The sequence below is a fragment of the Myxocyprinus asiaticus genome, chromosome 32 (genome assembly GCF_019703515.2).
Source record: "Myxocyprinus asiaticus isolate MX2 ecotype Aquarium Trade chromosome 32, UBuf_Myxa_2, whole genome shotgun sequence".
NCBI lineage: Eukaryota > Metazoa > Chordata > Actinopteri > Cypriniformes > Catostomidae > Myxocyprinus > Myxocyprinus asiaticus.
In genome coordinates, this window is record NC_059375.1 from 3,013,320 (window position 1) to 3,031,645 (window position 18,326).

Here is an 18,326-nt window from a genome sequence, read left to right on the forward strand (position 1 = left end):
GTGGAGTTTTGGCTATTCAGGGCAAGACAGTCATACTTTGAGTCGGGGGACAAAGCAGGGAAGCTTTTGGCTAGATATATAAAGCAGAGAGAGTCTTTTTCTACCATTTCCTCAGTGAAATCTGCTGGTGGTGAAATATTTACCTCGGCCATTGATATTAATAATGCTTTTAAAGAATTCTATCTTGATCTTTATAGTTCCATGTCTTCATCTACTGATGAAGACATTAGAAACTTTGTGGAACCATTAGAACTCCCTAAATTGACAACTGAGCAAAAAAATTCTCTTGATTCTGAGATAAGCTTGGAGGAGCTTGACGAGGTAATTAAGGCCCTGCCTACTGACAAGGCTCCAGGGCCAGATGGCTTTGCCACAGAATTTTTTAGACCTTATGCTACAGAACTGGCTCCAATTTTGTTAGAAGTTTATACGGAATCATTAAAGAATGGAAAGCTTCCTTCAACCATGACACAAGCCCGGATCAGTCTGATTCTTAAAAAGGACAAAGATCCAAGCCAGGTGTAAAAGTTACCGTCCAATTTCCCTGATCCAAGTAGATTAAGTAAAGTTATGACATCTCTTATACATATAGAACAGGTTGGGTTTATTCGGGGCTGTAGCTCTTCTGATAACATCAGGCGTATAATCATGTGGTCAATGGCAAACGATCAGACTCTGGTCGCTGCCATCTCACTTGATGCTGAAAAGGCATTTTATATGGTAGAATGGGATTGTCTTTTTAAGATTTTGGAAATGTATGGGAATACTTTTATTGAATGGATTAAGTTACTTTATAGAAACCTGGTAGCGGTGGTACAAACAAATGGATTAATTTCCGATTATTTTACTCTGGATAGGGGCACCCGGCAGGGTTGCCCTCTTTCCCAATTATTGTCTTGCCCTGGAACCATTAGCAGCCGCAATAAGGAAGATGATTTTCCAGGAGTGATGGCAGGAGGTCTGGTGCATAAGCTTTTGCTTTACGCAGATGATATTTTATTATTAGTCTCTAACCCTACTAGATCTATACCTTGCCTCCACAGAATTATTCATACCTTTTCCAAGTTCTCAAGATACAGAGTCAATTGGTCTAAATCCAAAGCTTTGGCTCTGACAGCGTACTGTCCAGTAACGGCCTTCCAGTGGCCTAAACAGGGCATTAAGTATTTGGGCATTTTATTCCCAGCAAATCTGTGTAATTTCGACCCCTTAATAAAAAGGTTTTCGAGCGATGTGAGCAGGTGGGCTTCATTACATTTATCTATGATTGGAAATGTTAATGTTATTAAAATGAATTGTATTCCAAAATTCAACTACCTGCTACAATCTCTTCCTGTAGATGTCCCCCTCTCTTTTTTCAAGCAATTTGATAGCATAGCGAAGTCCTTCATTTGGAATGATAAATGTCCCAGATTACACTTCAGTAAGTTACATAGGCCGATTGACAAAGGTGGGCTAGGCCCACCCAAGATTTTGTTTTATTATTATGCATTCAGTCTCAGACATTTGGCTCATTGGTCACTTCCACCTGAGAGAGCCCCTCCCTGGTTTTGTATCAAAAAGTAAGTTCTTGCCCCTATTTTGCCATAGCAAAGCCTTTCTATTAAACTAACCAGAGAAGTTAAGTCACACCTCGTTATCTGGCATTTACACGCAGTATGGACAAAAGTGTCCAGAGTGTTCAATTCAGACATTTATTTAAATGTTGCCTCGAGCATATGGTGGAACACAAAATTATGTATTAATAAGTCCCCTTTCTGCTTGTCGGAGTGGATTGTGAGGGGTGTTAATACACTCAGTGACCTATATGAGAGTGGAGTGCTGAGATCTTTTGAAAACATGGTTCAACATTTTAGGATTCCCAGATCTCAGTTCTTTAGGTATTTACAGCTGCGCCATCTGCTCTGTACTATTTTTGGGAGTAGCGCACACACCCCTAAAGCGGCAGATACTCTGGAAGTGGTTATTACTGCTTTTGGAAAAGGTCATGAGGCATCAGTGTATTACTCCCTGCTAATTCAGAGTCTGGGTGATGGAGCTTTAACTTCTCTCAAGAGAGTATGGGAGAAAGATTTAAACTTGGTATTTTAGGAGGGAGTGTGGGCTAAGATTCTACAGATGCAAAGGTGTGCCTTATGCAATTTAAGATTTTGCATCGATTCTATTGGACCCCCTCTAGATTGTATAGGCTTGGTCTTAAAGACACACCCACCTGCTGGAGATGCCAGTCAGAAGACAGGGACACAACCCATGTTTTTTGGGGATGTGTTTAGATCCAATAATTTTGGTTGATGGTTCAAAGCTTCATGTGTGACGTAGTGGACACTCAATTTTCATTTTGCCCCAGACTGTGTATTTTGGGGGATGGGGCGGTCCTGTATTTGGGTGATAAATATATGGAGAGCTGGGTCCGGACTGGCATGATGATTGGCAGGCAGTTAATCCTCAGGGGATGGAGGTTGTCTGGTGCATCCTCGTTTTGTGAGTTTTGCGTCGAGTTGGGTGGTGCCATTTGAGGAGATGGTGTATAGAAGGCTGGATAACATGGATATTTACATTAGGAAGTGGGGCGGCTATCTGGCCTTTTTGGAGGGCTCTCGGGGAGGGGCAGCGGAGAGTGGGACTAGTGTTTTATTATTATTATTATTTATTTATTATTTTGTTTTTATGTCTAAATATTTTCTGTTATATTGTCTATTTGTGTGTCTCTGTTAGTTGACTTTTGACCACTGGAGTGCTTGTTTGTGTCTGGTGAAGGTGGGGGGGTTAATGTTCAGGGAGGGGAAAAAAAAAAGTTATGATTTCATGTGGTTTGATGTTGCATTTTCTGTTATGTCTATGTGTTTTGCTGCATGGAATCAATAAAAATTGTTAATAAAAAAAAAATATATATATATATATAACACATGGCTTTGTGATCTTTTAGATTTTTTTTGCTTGTAAATTTGATTGTTGTGATAGCAAATTTGCAACATATGAAAATAGAACAGTTCTAATTTATCAGAAAATTTAAAAGCAGTATCTGAGAATTGGTCAGATAAGCTATATTCATTGTAAAAATATGAGTCTAAGTTTTAAAACGACACCTATTTTATGCAGATATAGCAAGTGGTTGTTGAATAATACCATTATATATAAATATATATATATATATATAATTTTGTGTGTGAGTGTGTATGTGTGCACTTCTATTGTATGGAAAAGAGCAGTACAGACATTCTGCTAAGCATCTCATTTAGTATGCCACGGACGACAGAAAGTCATAGGGGTTTGGAACGACATAAGGGTGAGTAAATAATGACATAATTTTCATTTTTGGTTGAAGTCAGTTGAACTATTTAAATCTAGCTTCACGCAGCTGTTCAGTGAGTCCAGCTCTGCGACCATGTGTGCTTGTAATTCGGATGTATGCATGCAGCTGAAACCGTCACCCGGGGCAGCCAGTAGGCCATTATGTTAAGGATGACGGTTCCAGAATCCAAAATCGTATGTGGTGAGCTGCAAGCGGCTTGTGCAGGTATTGACTCTGCTTTCATTAACACGCTGACTGTCGCGAGGGATGAGCTGCTAATGGGATTATTGTTATGACAACTGGAGAGACTCACCCGCTGGAAGCCGTAGTCTCGAACGATAATCAGAGAGGCAGCGCGATTGAGCACAAACTCCCAAAATCAACCCCCCCAAACACTCAGAACTTAATTCACTTAAAGCAACTCTGTTGTATTATATACTCTAACACTACTGAAGGCAACTCAAACTTAGGGTGACCATACGTCCTCTTTTTCGGACCTTAAAAAAGCGAGAAACAAGGATGTGTGTGTGTGTGTGTTTGAGAGAGAGAAAGGGAGAGAGAGATTGAGCGATTACCTGCGTCTGTCACGCCTCCTAAGCAGAGATGAACAGTAAATCTACAGCTATTCCTCATCGTTAGTGTTAGTCAGCTTGCTGAAGGTAATTTTCTTGGTGTCAAAAATTGCCCTCCAAGCAGGGTCTTCCCCAAGTTTGTTTCTCTCCTCCGCCATGTTGAATGTTTACATCTGAATTCTGCTCCCAGTGCGGAAACTCCGGTAGGTAAGCACCTCGAGTATGTGTGATTACGTTGTCTGTTGTGTCTCTCAGCTATGATAAGTCTTAATGCTGAACCTATATTTCCCAGTTGTAGTCTAGTAGTAAATCCGAGCGATCATGGAGTGAGAGGCAATTGCCAAAGACTTCAAAGAAACCACTAGCTGACTGAAGCTCAGCTCCAGACTCCCTCAGTAATCAGAAGCTATGTGCTTTTAACACTATGGTTGGTTCTTAATGTGCATTCTAATGTGTTCTTACACTCTCGTGGACTCGTTTGATGTCATCGTTTTACACACTGACTGCCCCCTGCTGACACAGCTCATAAAAACACAAAGTTACATGTCCTTTAAGCTTGAATTGCTCTGATGGTAGGAAAATACATACTTTTATCACATAATTTATGGACGGGTCAGGAGGCCCTAGATATTAAATGTATTCATTTGTCAGACACTTTTATTCATTGCATTTATGGTATAGTATGCCTGTTCCCTGGGAACGAAACCCATCACCTTGGTGTATCTAGCACCGTGTTCTTCCAGCTGAGCCACAGGAATGTCTTGATGTGAATAGGCCTTGAAGTTGATGCCAGCAGCCCAATACTTCCTGGTCAGCACTCTGTAGTACTCTGGACCTTTTTCCACTCTTCTGTCACTGTCCATCACAGCCTCAAGTCTCCCTCTGCACACCTCTTTTTTCACTGCTTCTCATACTGTAGCTTGGTTGGACACAAATAACTATTCAGACATCCAGACACTTGAAAATAGCACCCATCAAGACATGAATTCTACATTGTGTTCACAGCACAGTGGAGTGCTATTGATCCCAAGCAGTACACATGTACACACACACACCATGAGACTTGATTTTGGTGGCATCTTTATTTAGAGATCTTAGACACTCACACTGCACACGAAAACATCACCATAAAAACATACATTTAAAGTGCATATCTGATTAAGGAATTTTTCGTGAGATTTACACACTCTTGTAAATAATGCACAAATAAATTAACCAGAATTCTACATCATAAAGCAGTGCATTTTCATAAGTTCTCAGTTGTAGCGCAAATGAAGAACAAGTAAACAGAAAGATTGTACACAACACAAAGTACAATTAAAGAACAAATAAAAGTGTTTCTGCATCAATGTTATGTATAAACATGTTGCAGTGTAAGTACTTGATACTACTAGGAGACATAATGACACGGACAGTGATATTGTTCCATAAACGTTAACATGCGCAAAATGAAACAAGGGACATCACAGGTCAAAGCAACTTCAATCTGCAAAATAAACTAGTGTTTATTATAATGTTACCACCTTTAAAGACATGAGCTCATATGAGTTTTGTATAGCTACACAAAGTTTCAAGTAATCTATATAGTCAACACTTACAGCTATGGGAAGACCACAAAAGCATAGTTTCAGTGTGTGCGCATTTTATACAGACTTAAAGGAATAGTTCAATAGATCTTTTGAGATCTACAGAAAAAGAAAGGCAACCTGATCAACCTGAAGGTGAGTAAATGACAGAATTTATATTTTTGGGTGAACTATTCCTTTAAAATAAATGTGAAGTAACAGATAGTGAGTTCTAGTTCCTAAGAACCTTTTGACCTTTGTAAGGACAGTAGCGTATCACAAGTTCAGTCGTTTTCTTATTTTGTATACCTTATACAATTGAGAATCTCTGCATCATTCGTACCCCTTTTCCACTGTGCTTAATTTAATGACTTTATGTCATCACAAGCTGGCTGTGATGTTACAAAAGTTAAATATATAACAAATACAATGCTAACACTTTACAATAAGGTTGTATTTGTTAACATTAGTTATTACAAGGCTATCTGGAATACTCAATTCTGATTGGTCAATCATGCTGTCTAGCTGTCTATTATTTCTGAATAACAACTGCATATCCATGGATAAAGTGATATCAGACCACTCATTCGGGTATTGCGAGTCATCTTTCCAACTTCTCATATCACTCTGTGATCTCTGCAAGTACGTTACAGGCGAGTAGCCTTGTAACAAGCGGGATGATGTGCATTCATACTGTAATTTTCGCAAAATAAACACCAACAGAACTGTGACGCAAAGCTGTTTCTAGAAACTCTGATTTGTTCCTTCTCACATAACATAAGTTAACATTAGTTAATGCAATATGAACAAACATGAATAATGAACAATAGTATTTTGATTAACGTTCACCAAGATATATAAATAAATGCTGCGCAAAATATTTTTCCATTGTTAGTTCATGATACTTAATGCATTTACTAATATTAATGAATGGAACCTTATTATAAAGTGTTACCAATACAATTTATAGCAATCAATTCACATGGAATTAAAAATAAAATTATTTATTTTATGACAGACCTGGGAAAATAAACTTAATGGAGCTGCTGTGCAACAAAAAAATACAACATGGTGTCCTTCATTTAAATGCGTGACGTGATTCGCCGCTTCTGCCACTTCCAGTGTACACAGTTTCAGTGATTATAATGGGCGCAATCTAGTTTGCTTTGCGCAAATCTAGCCGGACTCAATTGTTGTTGATTGAAAGCTTTATGTGGTAAGGACATTATCATGCCCCCTGCCACTGATGTTAGCGGTTCCTGGTTCGAGACAAACACGTTTCAGGGACCAGCACAGAGCTGATTTTTAAGAAACTTTTGGACAACCAGATTGGCCACTGGCACCTTGTTGATGGAAAAGGGGTTTCAGAGAGCAAAACATGGCCAAGTACACCAGTCAACACAGCAGTGACAATTAGGTCTGATAATATTTCGCCACACAGAAGTGAGTTGTTATTTCAGTAGTTATTTCAGCTAAGACACCAAAAAGTACCGATATAAAGTCTGCAGCCTACACTATTCAAATTTATGCAATTAAGTCTGTGCAAAGTAAAGACAACTTAAAACTACATGAACTAAACTAATCTCATCAGAGACAGGAGAGCAAATTGAGAATGCGTAAAATTAGAGACCTCAACTTAATCAGAAGGCACCTCTGCAGTGCAAAAATGCTAGAATAATACTCCAAGCCATATTTGTATCTATCGTTATAATTTCTTATAATGACTCTTTATAGACTGACGCATTATAAACCAAGATAAAAGTATGACATGTAAGTACTACACTAAATGATTAACGTGGTAGGTCATACAACAATGATATTACAATGCTGTGTAATTTCTGCGCCACTATTGGCACCAAAGGGAATTGCATTCTGTTTTAGCGGCATGACTGGGCCAGAGTGGTATATAAAACCTGGAGAGAGCCATCTATTAGCATTCCTATCCATCTCAATGGCAAATGTTCGACTGGCACATGCAGCACCGGAAGTACGCAACCTACACGCTGCCATCTTTGGTCATCTCTCTCTCTTCTACAATGAGCAATGCAATGTATAACCTGCATATATTCCAAGTAAGATCTTTCACTACTTCTCAATTTAGGGTTCCATTCTAATCTGTAATTTGTAACATTGACAATTGTATATGAAAATGGACAACTACATATTATACAGGATGGTTGGCAACCCCAGTCGTCATCACCAAGGCCAGTTGTGTTCTGATTAACATGCTTTCATGCTGCACAAAGTGAAGCAACAATCGCATTATCTAGGTATGTTAGTCTGACTTCGCAAACATCTTTAATGGTACATGATGAATTTTAAGAAGACAAATTATTGTTGTAGTCAGACTAAAATCGAACTTTTAAAGTGTATGCAAACTTATTGACTCAACCAATGGCATGAATTTGGGGCTGAACTACTTGATTGCCAACCAATAACTGATGGTGAAAGTGTCATTATTTTTGCAAATCTGTTTGGGTGCAGAAAGTCACATACTTCATCTTTTAATAAACACCAAGCAGTGATTTTTATATAAAGGACAAACAGCATTAACCACCCATTACGCTTCGATACTCAAAATCAGAGCTTTCCAGTGAATCACTCCATGTGTGTACTGATGCACACGCATAAGTATGTAAACGACCTCTCTCTCTCTCTCTCTGGGTGCTTTTTGTCAGTAGTAAATGAAAGGATAAGATGCTAGAGTGTTCGCTTTGGCCTTCAATGAGGGTGCTACTATCCGCCATCAACAGGGACTATCATCGTCACTCCAGAGCACTTTAGCAAGAGAGCACCATCTCATCTCAGGTCCATCAGAGAGGTCACGTCTATGCACTCAAACATGCTTTTTCCAACAATAGCAGGGGGCAGGATCATAGATTAGTGGTAGTGACAGGAGCATTTTGTGAGGTGAGTGCATGTTGAGGAGGATTTACGGATTAGGGTGAGGGTTTGGGACTAATCCATCCATGGCATCCCAAGTTCTCCTTGGTTCCTCACCACCGTATTAAGGCTCTGTACCGTCAAACCGTTTTGAACATATTGAGGGCCTGACGCAAGGTGGATGTCATCTCGACAGCCTCATTAGAGGTGACTTGCGTGCATGTCGAAGTGGCAAAGCTTTGCAGAGATGTAAATTAGATAAAATGGATTGACACACAGAGATAAACAGTTTGACTTGCAGGCGTTGATGCCGTGATACATGCAGCGAGTTGCCAGGCGAGGTGAGATACTGCTGAGTGATGGGCCTGATATATTCGCAGCAGATAAGTCAGTGGCTACACTAACCGCATCCTGCAGTGTTTGGTAAGACAGCAAAGGCAATCAGACAGCCTGAGGAGGTGGGAGTGAAGCTTGATGTGAATAGAAGTGGAATGAAAGTAGGGGGCTACTGCTGCAAAGCTTGGGCATTTTTTCTTTTAAACTAAACTACAAAGAGAAAGTCTTTCCAGTTTCTTTTCTTTCATCATAGGTGGGGATTGAAAAGAAAGACGGACTGTTCTGAAAGCAAGAAATCAGAAATCTAAATAAATAATGGCTGTTGCATTGAATAACAGAATAAATCACGTTGTTGATCAAGTTTGTCTCGGCTGTTGTTCCCACTACCATTCTACAAATGATGGAATGCCAAATATTGCGTTGCATAGAAAATGTATACCAAGATTCATGTAGGTGACTATTATTGATCATTTTTTATCAATATAATACATGCAGAATGAGTACAAGTTTAAGTATTTTAAGAAGCTTAGAAATACGATGATGCTTGGGCTGTGCAAATACACCCAAAATCTTTGCTTCAAAAAGATATGCAGTACTGTACTAATGCACTTCACATCATCATTAGATATGCCCTGAACATCATAGGATTAAAGGCCTTAGGCTATTTAATGGCTTTACATAAAAAAATGTCCTTGTTCAATGCTTTGCAATCATGCACTACTCTTGAATTTGTGTGCGTAATCATTTGGCCGTAATATCAAGTAATGGACATCAAGATTTTGCCAAGTAGGGCGTGTTCCTGGATTAACATCTTTTGAAGGTCCTGGAAAAACATTTAGTCAAACATCCGAGTCCTAAACCTATTCCTATTCCTAACCCATCCCTAAAATCAGAGGGAAATGACTGGTTGAAAAGAATGTTGTTCGATCCTCAAATCCCCTAACCTAGGCCTAACCCTAGTCCTAAACCTAACCTGATCTAACCAAACCAAAACAATAAATTGTATTGTGCAAGTCTCAAACCCACTGCCCTTGGCCTAATCCTTAAACCTAACCCTAACCTAACCCTTAAATCTGATTGTTGTTCATGCCTCAAACTCCCTGCCATAGGCCTAAACCTAACCCTTAAACATGATTAGTTGATAGGAATTGCTCCATGAAGGATGTTGATCCAGGATCATATCTTACTTGGCAAAATCACAGTAGTGGTAAAGTAACCATGCCAACCACTTCAAACTACCTCACCGTAAGGGCCAATGCTCTCCACAACGAGATGTTATTTCATCTTTTATAGTATATATATATATATATTTTACATTGTATTCAAGTCCTTGCAACACTTTCTGCTGTTAATTTTGACTTAGCTTTCACAATTTATTCTCATTAGGTGGCGTGGTGGGAGGCAAATGCCTGCAGGACACCATCCTAATGCAAGCAGTGAGGAACAAAGGTACGAAGAGAGAAGGAAAGAGAAGCAATTGGAGGAGACGGCTCCTTTGAAAATCTCAGTGGGAACTTTTCATCATAACCCATGCTTCACACGTACCACATGTGGTGGTAGTTAAGAAAAGAAAATTAAAGTCTCTCTTGAGGACTTGTGAGAGGTATACAAAAAGTGAAGCAGGGACAATATCGACACTCTGCTTGTTTTCAGTTGTTATCCTATCAGCGTAGACAGCATCATTGATTATAATGGGTTCTATTGCTTTTGACATGACATGATGTGCCGCTCGTATCAGGTGTAGAAAGGGTGCAAGTCCAAATACATGTGTTTTTAATGTTTACACCTCTCATTAAATCGCCCCTCTGTGACACTTTCTGCAATGCTTGTCATGTAGAGGTGAAGCTGAAGCAAACTGAAGCGAATCTGTATTGGTAGGCTTGTTTTTGTAGATATATGAAACATAAAACAGACTGGCTTATTCTTTTACTTTCTCTTACACAGGCCGTATTTCTTGGAGGTTCATTGTATTATTGATTATTCAAGGTAAAAGGTAAGAAGACAGGATCTAGTGTCTTGCAAATTACCTCCCACATTCAACACATTTTATGCAATCCTTATTTAGCTTTCAACTGGCAGCCACAGTGGAATAACACATCATGTTTAAAGCTGGGCTAATTTTGATTTTATTTCTACTTCACAGAGCAATGTGGCTAGCTTCAAGTGCAACCTTGAGTGCATTATTTATTTGGGGCCCAGCACCTCAAGCAGTGCAGCGTGCTCAGTCATGTTTAAAAGAATACCTCAAGCTCAGGCAGGAGACCTGCCCCAATAAAGCCTCACTGCCCTCTGGCGAGTCACGAAGGAGGACAATCAGAGGAGGTTATTGTTCATGCAGCGCTGCCTGGGAGATGGTCACTGGGTCACTTCGGCTTGAGCCAAGTGCACGCTACAAGACTGAAGTTCATTTTTTTGATATTCAGTCACAGGCTGTCTTCTAGTGTGTGCACTTCTGAGACTCAGACATTTAATCTTCCAGTCGTCAGGTGTAAGCACTGTCCCGGCAAGAGCTAGAGAGCTACAATGACCAACAGCCAGTGACATGCAAGAGGAGAGCAATGCTTTGGGCAGCAGGAGGTAAAAAAATATAAAACTGCTGCCTCATCAATATTTTCTGTTTCATTCTCTCAATTTTCTGGCTCATTCTCTCAACACCACAACCCTTCCTTCATGTTTGTTGATATGCTGTCAAGATAAAATCTCCCGTTGCAATGTCTGTGTGAGAAAACATTTTGAGATCATAGCTTCAGTCAGTGAAGAGAATGATCTTGTAATTTGACGTACACAGTCTACGATCAGTCATATACTGTGCGCACCAACACGACCAAAAACGAGAGTGTAGCTATGTTTCCATACAAGTTAAAAACTCTGATCATCGCAAAAAATAAATAAATTATAAAGCAGTGTTTCGACCATGTGATTAAGATGACAAAATTGTCACTTTTAGGGAAATTGGCACAAAATAGAAATGAAAATGGAGGTGGCTCTGTGGCTCTTTTATTCAATGTAATAAATTACACGCGGTTTAGAGCGCAGAGACGAAATGCTCTGACAAATTGTGAAGTGAAAGCATGTCACACAGTTTTGGGAGGTAATAGTAGCCAGTCATTATGATGACAGGCTTTGGCATTTCCCAATAACAAGAGCAACATTTCAGATGCTAGGCGATGATTTTCTCTTTGCAAATTATGTATTCACATGGCTTGTTGAGACAAAGTCATGTGACTTTTTTGATGCGCATCTACAGTATATTCCTATATAAATTCTATAGGAATATATTTGCTAAATGTGTTTCCACTGTAGTTTCTGCACGTCTTCATACCGAATATAAAAAATGTGTCCACCTCAAGCGGGTGTATACATTTATGTGCATTATGGAAACTTTATTTGCATCTTGGTGTTTCTATCCAGCAAATATGTGGATGGAATCCCAGCTTGTGAGTGTCTAAATGTGTACAGAGCGATGACCTTCAGTCTTGTTGTGTGCGCTTGGCCTTGGGAAGGCGGGAATGGTTGGGCTGGAGGTGTGCAGAGGTTCTGGGTAAACTGATCTCCATCTCTGTGTGAGGAGGAGACTGTCTGACCCCTTCATTTTGTGGGTTATATATCAGTGCTACAGTGGTGGTGGGAATGGTTGCTTGGTGGGCGGGGCTGATGCAGGGTAGTCCGTGAGCTGGCAAGGGCTGACGTCTTATCCTGGATGGACCTGAAGTTCCCAGCCTTTTGAGAGCTCCTGAGAGCATGCTGACCCGATGTACTTCCTCGGGATTGATGAGAGTTGAAGCCCTCTTGGTGAAGCTGGGTGGTTGTAGAGTCGAAAGCCTACTTCTTCCTAATGGGAGTTTTTGGGAACCTCTCTCAAGCCTCAAGCCAAGGCTACAAGAAGCTGTTGTGTATGCTGTCTCACTGATTGAAAGGTCGCTGCTTGTGAGGCTGAGCTCATCAGGATCAGAGTTCTGCAAAGTTCTTGACAAGGAGGCAGTAATGCTATCAGCAGGAATAGGAACCGTTGGTACAGTACAGTTTGGGCTGGACTCAACAGTAATGGGACTTTGCATGTCTGTAGAGCAGGACTGGGGTGTCAGTGGGCGGTGACCAGGCTGGGCATCCACATTGTCACAAGGGGCCTCTGTAGGGGTTGACCTCGAAAGACTTTTGGGGTTGAGAAGCTTGCTGGGCAAGAATCTGGGAGCCTGTAGTATCTGAGGCTGTTAAACAGAAAAAAAATTATAAGCAAATTACTGAACTTTGAACCTTTTCTCCATAGAATTCAAGCCCTAATATAAACAAACAAACAGTTGCAGAAAAGTCAATATACAAGACCGTATATGAATGGCACCACAATATTGCAATGTCCATGGGGAAATTTTAGATGTTCTTTGAGCCCGAATTTTCAGAGTTGGAAACATGTCAATTAAAGAAACCGGATGGAAGCAAATTAGTATAGATGAAGTTACGGTTTACAAACAAACACTCGGCGGTGGCACTTGTGTGTTCTTTTGGCATCCTAGAAAATAATTGATTTCAAAGACCACTTTGGTCAAATTGAGCTGAAAATGCCCCAAAAGTGCTGTTTGATTTCACAGTTTACCGTTAGTGTTATTGCATCTGTTCTAATAAAACCCACAAAGCCTGCAGCTGCTGTTGGTATATTTGAACTTTTCAAGAAAGAAATACAAAAACTGATTTTAATTTACGAAGTGCAATCACTGTGACAGATATGAGGCCAAATTTGATCTAACAATGATTTTACACCTCCATTTGAAGAAATGTCAAATGTTTTTATTGTTTTAACTGAATTTGGACCATTAATTTAAACATAAAAGATGCATTTTGCATGTCTTATTGTAGTTTTCATTTTATATGCCACATTTCTCAAGCTATTGAAGTGTATTAAAGTGTGAGGATGTGTATTCATCAATCTGTTACATGCACAATTAAATCATACAGGCCTATTGAACAAGTTAAATTGTTTGTGGTGGTAGTTCAAAAAGAACCTACAGTACTTGTATTTACATAAACATTATTAGAGTACTGTATATAATGCTTAACAGATTATTAACCCTCATGTTGCCTCCCAGACATGTTGACCCAAAGAGGATATTCTTTTGCCTGAAAATGCTAGTTAATGTTATCCTATTGGACTAATGCTCACACAGGGTATCGAATCTCTCCCGGTCAAAAATGACGGGCCATTAAAAATGAATGGGGGAGATCAAAAATAAGAGAAAAATTTAGTGTTCAGGAGCATGTTCAACCATTAGATGAGCACATATGTGCATGTGTGCTTGCAAACATAAAGGCCTTACACCTGTGTACACACACACACACACACACACACACCTGAAATTTATTTTTCCCACAGTGACCCCTCTCCAATAGAATCTTTCTTTCATCACACCTTTCAGACAAAATATTATGACAATGTGTTTTGGAAATTTAATGCTCTCACATAGAAGCAGATCAATGTTTACTAAAATACAGAAGCTTTTCCACAGCTAAGGTATATAAAGCCCCATAAGGCCTTTTACCGTCTCCGCGGTAACGCGCTTAACAAGCCATGTGATTAGATGCGCGGACTGATGGTCTCAGATGCGGAGGCAACTGAGATTCATCCTCCACCACCCGGATTGAGGCGAGTCATTACGCCACCACAAGGACTTAGAGCGCATTGGGAATTCCAAATTGGGGAGAAAAGCAAAAAAAAAAAAAAAAAAAAAAGCAAAAAAAAAAAAAAAAAAAAAAAAAACATTTGCAGCACTGGTTATATCCACCACTGAATGTTGCTTCTCAAAAGAACCTGGAAGTGTGCTTGCCTGCTGTGTGAAAAAAAAAACAGTTATTTTTTGTGTTGGTGGTCTCAGTTCCGTTTTAGTTTGTATGCATGTTGTATACTCTTGATGAAGAAAAGCAATTAAAATTGCCAGAAAGTATTACTCATTTATGCTGGTTTATGAGGCGAAAGGCTTGCACAACCAAACTACATTTCCCAGTCTTTCGGGAGAATAATATGATGCATATAGCATCAATTACACAAATAATGCACAACTCTTCATTTTGTTGCAGTGGTGCTAAAAAAGCTTCCTGTCCTTGTCAGGAAGTGAAAAAGTGAGAAATAAATAAGAAATTGCCCAATGTGTTCTTTGTATTCCAACCAAAATCACTTACGGAATTAGTAGTAGACACTTACCAAGAGTGCTTGAAGGCAGTGCAAGCAAAACAAAGAGCTATTCGATTCTACTAGCATGGACACGTGTCTGGATAAATGAGACACTATCTTCGACACCCACACAACTGCAGATAAGCCTGCTCTGTTTGGGTGTTAACTCAGACTTGCGTGAGATGGAGTGAAGCATCCACACATGACAAGCTGTCTGAGAGGGCTTTGATTCTCACAGCTCTTTGAATAGGACTCGTCTTGACAGAGCAGGGATCGGCTCAGCGTCTCTGCACTTATTAGCTATGATGTGGACTTACACGTGAGGTGGTGAGGTTACTATCAAAGCAGTGCACTTGAGCACATCTCTCTGACAGACAAACAAGAATGCAATAAAAAAAGAAACAACTTACGACTGGCACCCAATGCCATCTAGACTAGAGAAGCCATTGGAAGCTAGTGTTTTCACAAAGCAAAACATCCAATGTAGAATAAAGGCTTTTTTATAAGGAAGGGGTACACTCAAAATCTTGCATGCAATTTAATATTCCGTATCATAGTCATAAGAAGTACCTGTCCATGACTGCTCATGATATCTGTGGAGCAGCCAACCCACCCATCTCAAAGTGAATTACTCCATGTGAAGTACGGCTATTTGTTAGGCAGGATGCTGGGGTGCTGGAGTATGATCTTGCTATTGTTAGCTGAGCCTTTGATGTGAGCTCTGCTATTTGATTGGCATTGACCCGTGGCTTTGTTCAAAGACTTAATAAAGAAATATGCCAGGTTAATTAAAAGTATTCTGGAGGGTTCAAAAACAGAAATATGAAGTTTGTAATTTTGTTGAAACATTTATATGAACTCCTCAGTGAATACAATTTTTCACATTTGAGCTGTAAGGTTGCAAAATCGTCCTTTTGAGGTATATCTACTTTTCAATGTGGAAGAACTTCTAATTATGTGTTACTGATGTAATTCTAGGCATGGGAATCATTAAGGAATTGAACAATTCTGGGTCCAATTCTGATTCCTTAACAGTTCCGTTAATGATCCTTTGAGTTCTTTTTGGAAATAAGAAATGCAATTCTTATTGGATTTACTGCCCTCAGCAACCTGTCCAATTCATATTTTAACAGATTCTCAACAGATTCTTGCAAAGACTCTTACACAGACTTTTTAATTGAGATTAGGGCTGTCAATTTAGCATGTTAATTCAGTGCAATTAATTATATAACAAATAATGTTATAAAAATTTTAAAAAATTTACACAGTTAATCATGTATCTGGACCGTAATAAGGAATATGCCTTCCATATAAGCAATTCAATTTCTCCAGGGGGCAATAAGCGAAACTCGCAGCTCATACAGACAGAGAACAAACCACACTCACCGAGAGCAGACAACACAAGATGAGAACACGTTCTTGCATTCAAACAACTTGATGGAGCGCAGATCTGAAGGCAAAGATCTCGAGACATGTTTTCTAAGTTTCAAACTTCGTTTAACTTGACACAGCGACCTAAAAACGGTATGTTTATGACACAAAGCAAACCTAAATCTATTTCAGACAGACTGACGAATTCAATGGCAAAATGGATTGCTTTGAACTGTAGACCAATGATAGGTTAATGTTCAATAATATGGAAATAATCAATACACTGCATTCTAAAGCCACTTTTTGTATTGTTTTTTGTAATGCTTAACTTGTGTGCCTAAATAATGTAATGCATTTTAATTATCTGTATTATTATTATTTTTACAATATACACTGGCGGCCAAAAGTTTGGAATAATGTACAGATTTCGCTGCTTCGGAGGGAAATTGGTACTTTAATTCACCAAAATGGCATTCAACTGATCACAAAGTATAGTCAGGACATTACTGATGTAAAAAACAGCACCATCACTATTTGAAAAAAAAGTCATTTTTTATCAAATCTAGACAGCAGCCATCACTCCAACACCTTATCCTTGAGTAATCATGCTAAATTGATCATTTGATACTAGAAAATCACTTGCCATTATATCAAACACAGTTGAAAGCTATTTGGTTCATTAAATGAAGCTTAACATTGTGTTTGTCTTTGTTTTTGAGTTGCCACAGTATGCAATAGACTGGCATGTCTTAAGGTCAATATTAGGCCAAAAATGGCAAAAAAGAAACAGCTTTCTCTAGAAACTCATCAGTCAATCATTGTTTTGAGGAATGAAGGCTATACAAACTGAAGATTTCATACAAAGGTGTCTAACCAACTGGCTCTAACAAGGACAGAAAGAGATGTGGAAGACCAGATGTACAACTAAACAAGAGGATAAGTACATCAGAGTCTCTAGTTTGAGAAATAGACGCCTCACATGTCAGCTGACAGCTTCATTGAATTCTACCCGCTCAACACCAGTTTCATGTACAACAGTAAAGAGAAGACTCAGGGGTGCAGGCCTTATGGGAAGAATTGCAAAGAAAAAGACACTTTTGAAACAGAAAATCAAAAAGAAAAGGTTAGAGTGGGCAAAGAAACACAGACATTGGACAACAGATAATTGGAAAAGAGTGTTATGGATCTTAACCCCATTGAGCTTTTGTGGGATCAGCTAGACTGTAAGGTGCGTGAGAAGTGCCCGACAAGACAGCCACATCTTTGACAAGTGCTACAGGAAGTGTGGGGTAAAATGTCACCTGAGTATCTGGACAAACTGACAGCTAGAATGCCAAGGATCTGCAAAGCTGTCATTGCTGCACGTGGAGGATTTTTTGATGATTCTTTGAAGTAGTTTAATTTTTTTCAAATTGTAATAGTAATTTTTCATGTTATTAATGTCCTGACTATACATTGTGATCTGTTGAATGCCACTTTGGTGAATAAAAGTACCAGTTTATTTCCATAAGAGCAAAATCTGTACATTATTCCAAACTTTTGGCCACCAGTGTGTGTGTGTGTGTGTGTGTGTGTGTGTGTGTGTGTGTATATATATAATTATTTATATATAACTATTATTATTTAACCATTATATATTGAATTATTGTTATCTGAGGGGCTTTCTCAGCAAATATTTATGTATGCAGTTAATTGCAATTAATTAATCGGCATACCATGAAATTAATTTGATTAAAAATTGTAAACGATTGACAGCCCTAATTAAGATTGTTATTAATTTGTTAACTTTTATAAAAAACAACTAATTACAACAAAATCAATAAAGTGTATCTTTAACAACACAATGTCATATCAACAAACATTCAGTAAAGTCTCACAAGTACACATAATACAGTACCAACTATTGGTTCATTTGTGGACATGAGGAAATTAATGACATAATGAACTAAAGCTAAAAAGAACCAGCTGAGACGAGCCATCAAGTCAGTAGGAAGTGCTGTATGTTTTGCGGTGTAGACTTAAAAGAATCGACTCATAGGAATCATTCATTCAGGAATCGGCTACACGAAGTCCCAATTTCATGCAGTATTTTAGCATGATGTTACATCCACATCGGCAGAAGAATGCATGTTCGAGAACCGTTAATG

At 39.0% G+C, this 18,326-nt stretch overlaps 1 protein-coding gene across 1 annotated transcript in view; it reads right to left on the reverse strand.

Moving 5' to 3' along the window:
* Positions 1-4,582: 4,582 nt before the first annotated feature.
* The window catches only part of ccser2b (coiled-coil serine-rich protein 2b), a 169,204-nt gene continuing 155,460 nt past the window's right edge, over positions 4,583-18,326 (reverse strand). The window contains exon 10 of the mRNA XM_051666952.1: positions 4,583-12,856. Coding sequence (XP_051522912.1) covers positions 12,119-12,856 — 738 coding nt within the window. The 3' untranslated portion in view covers positions 4,583-12,118. The remainder of the gene's footprint in view (positions 12,857-18,326) is intronic.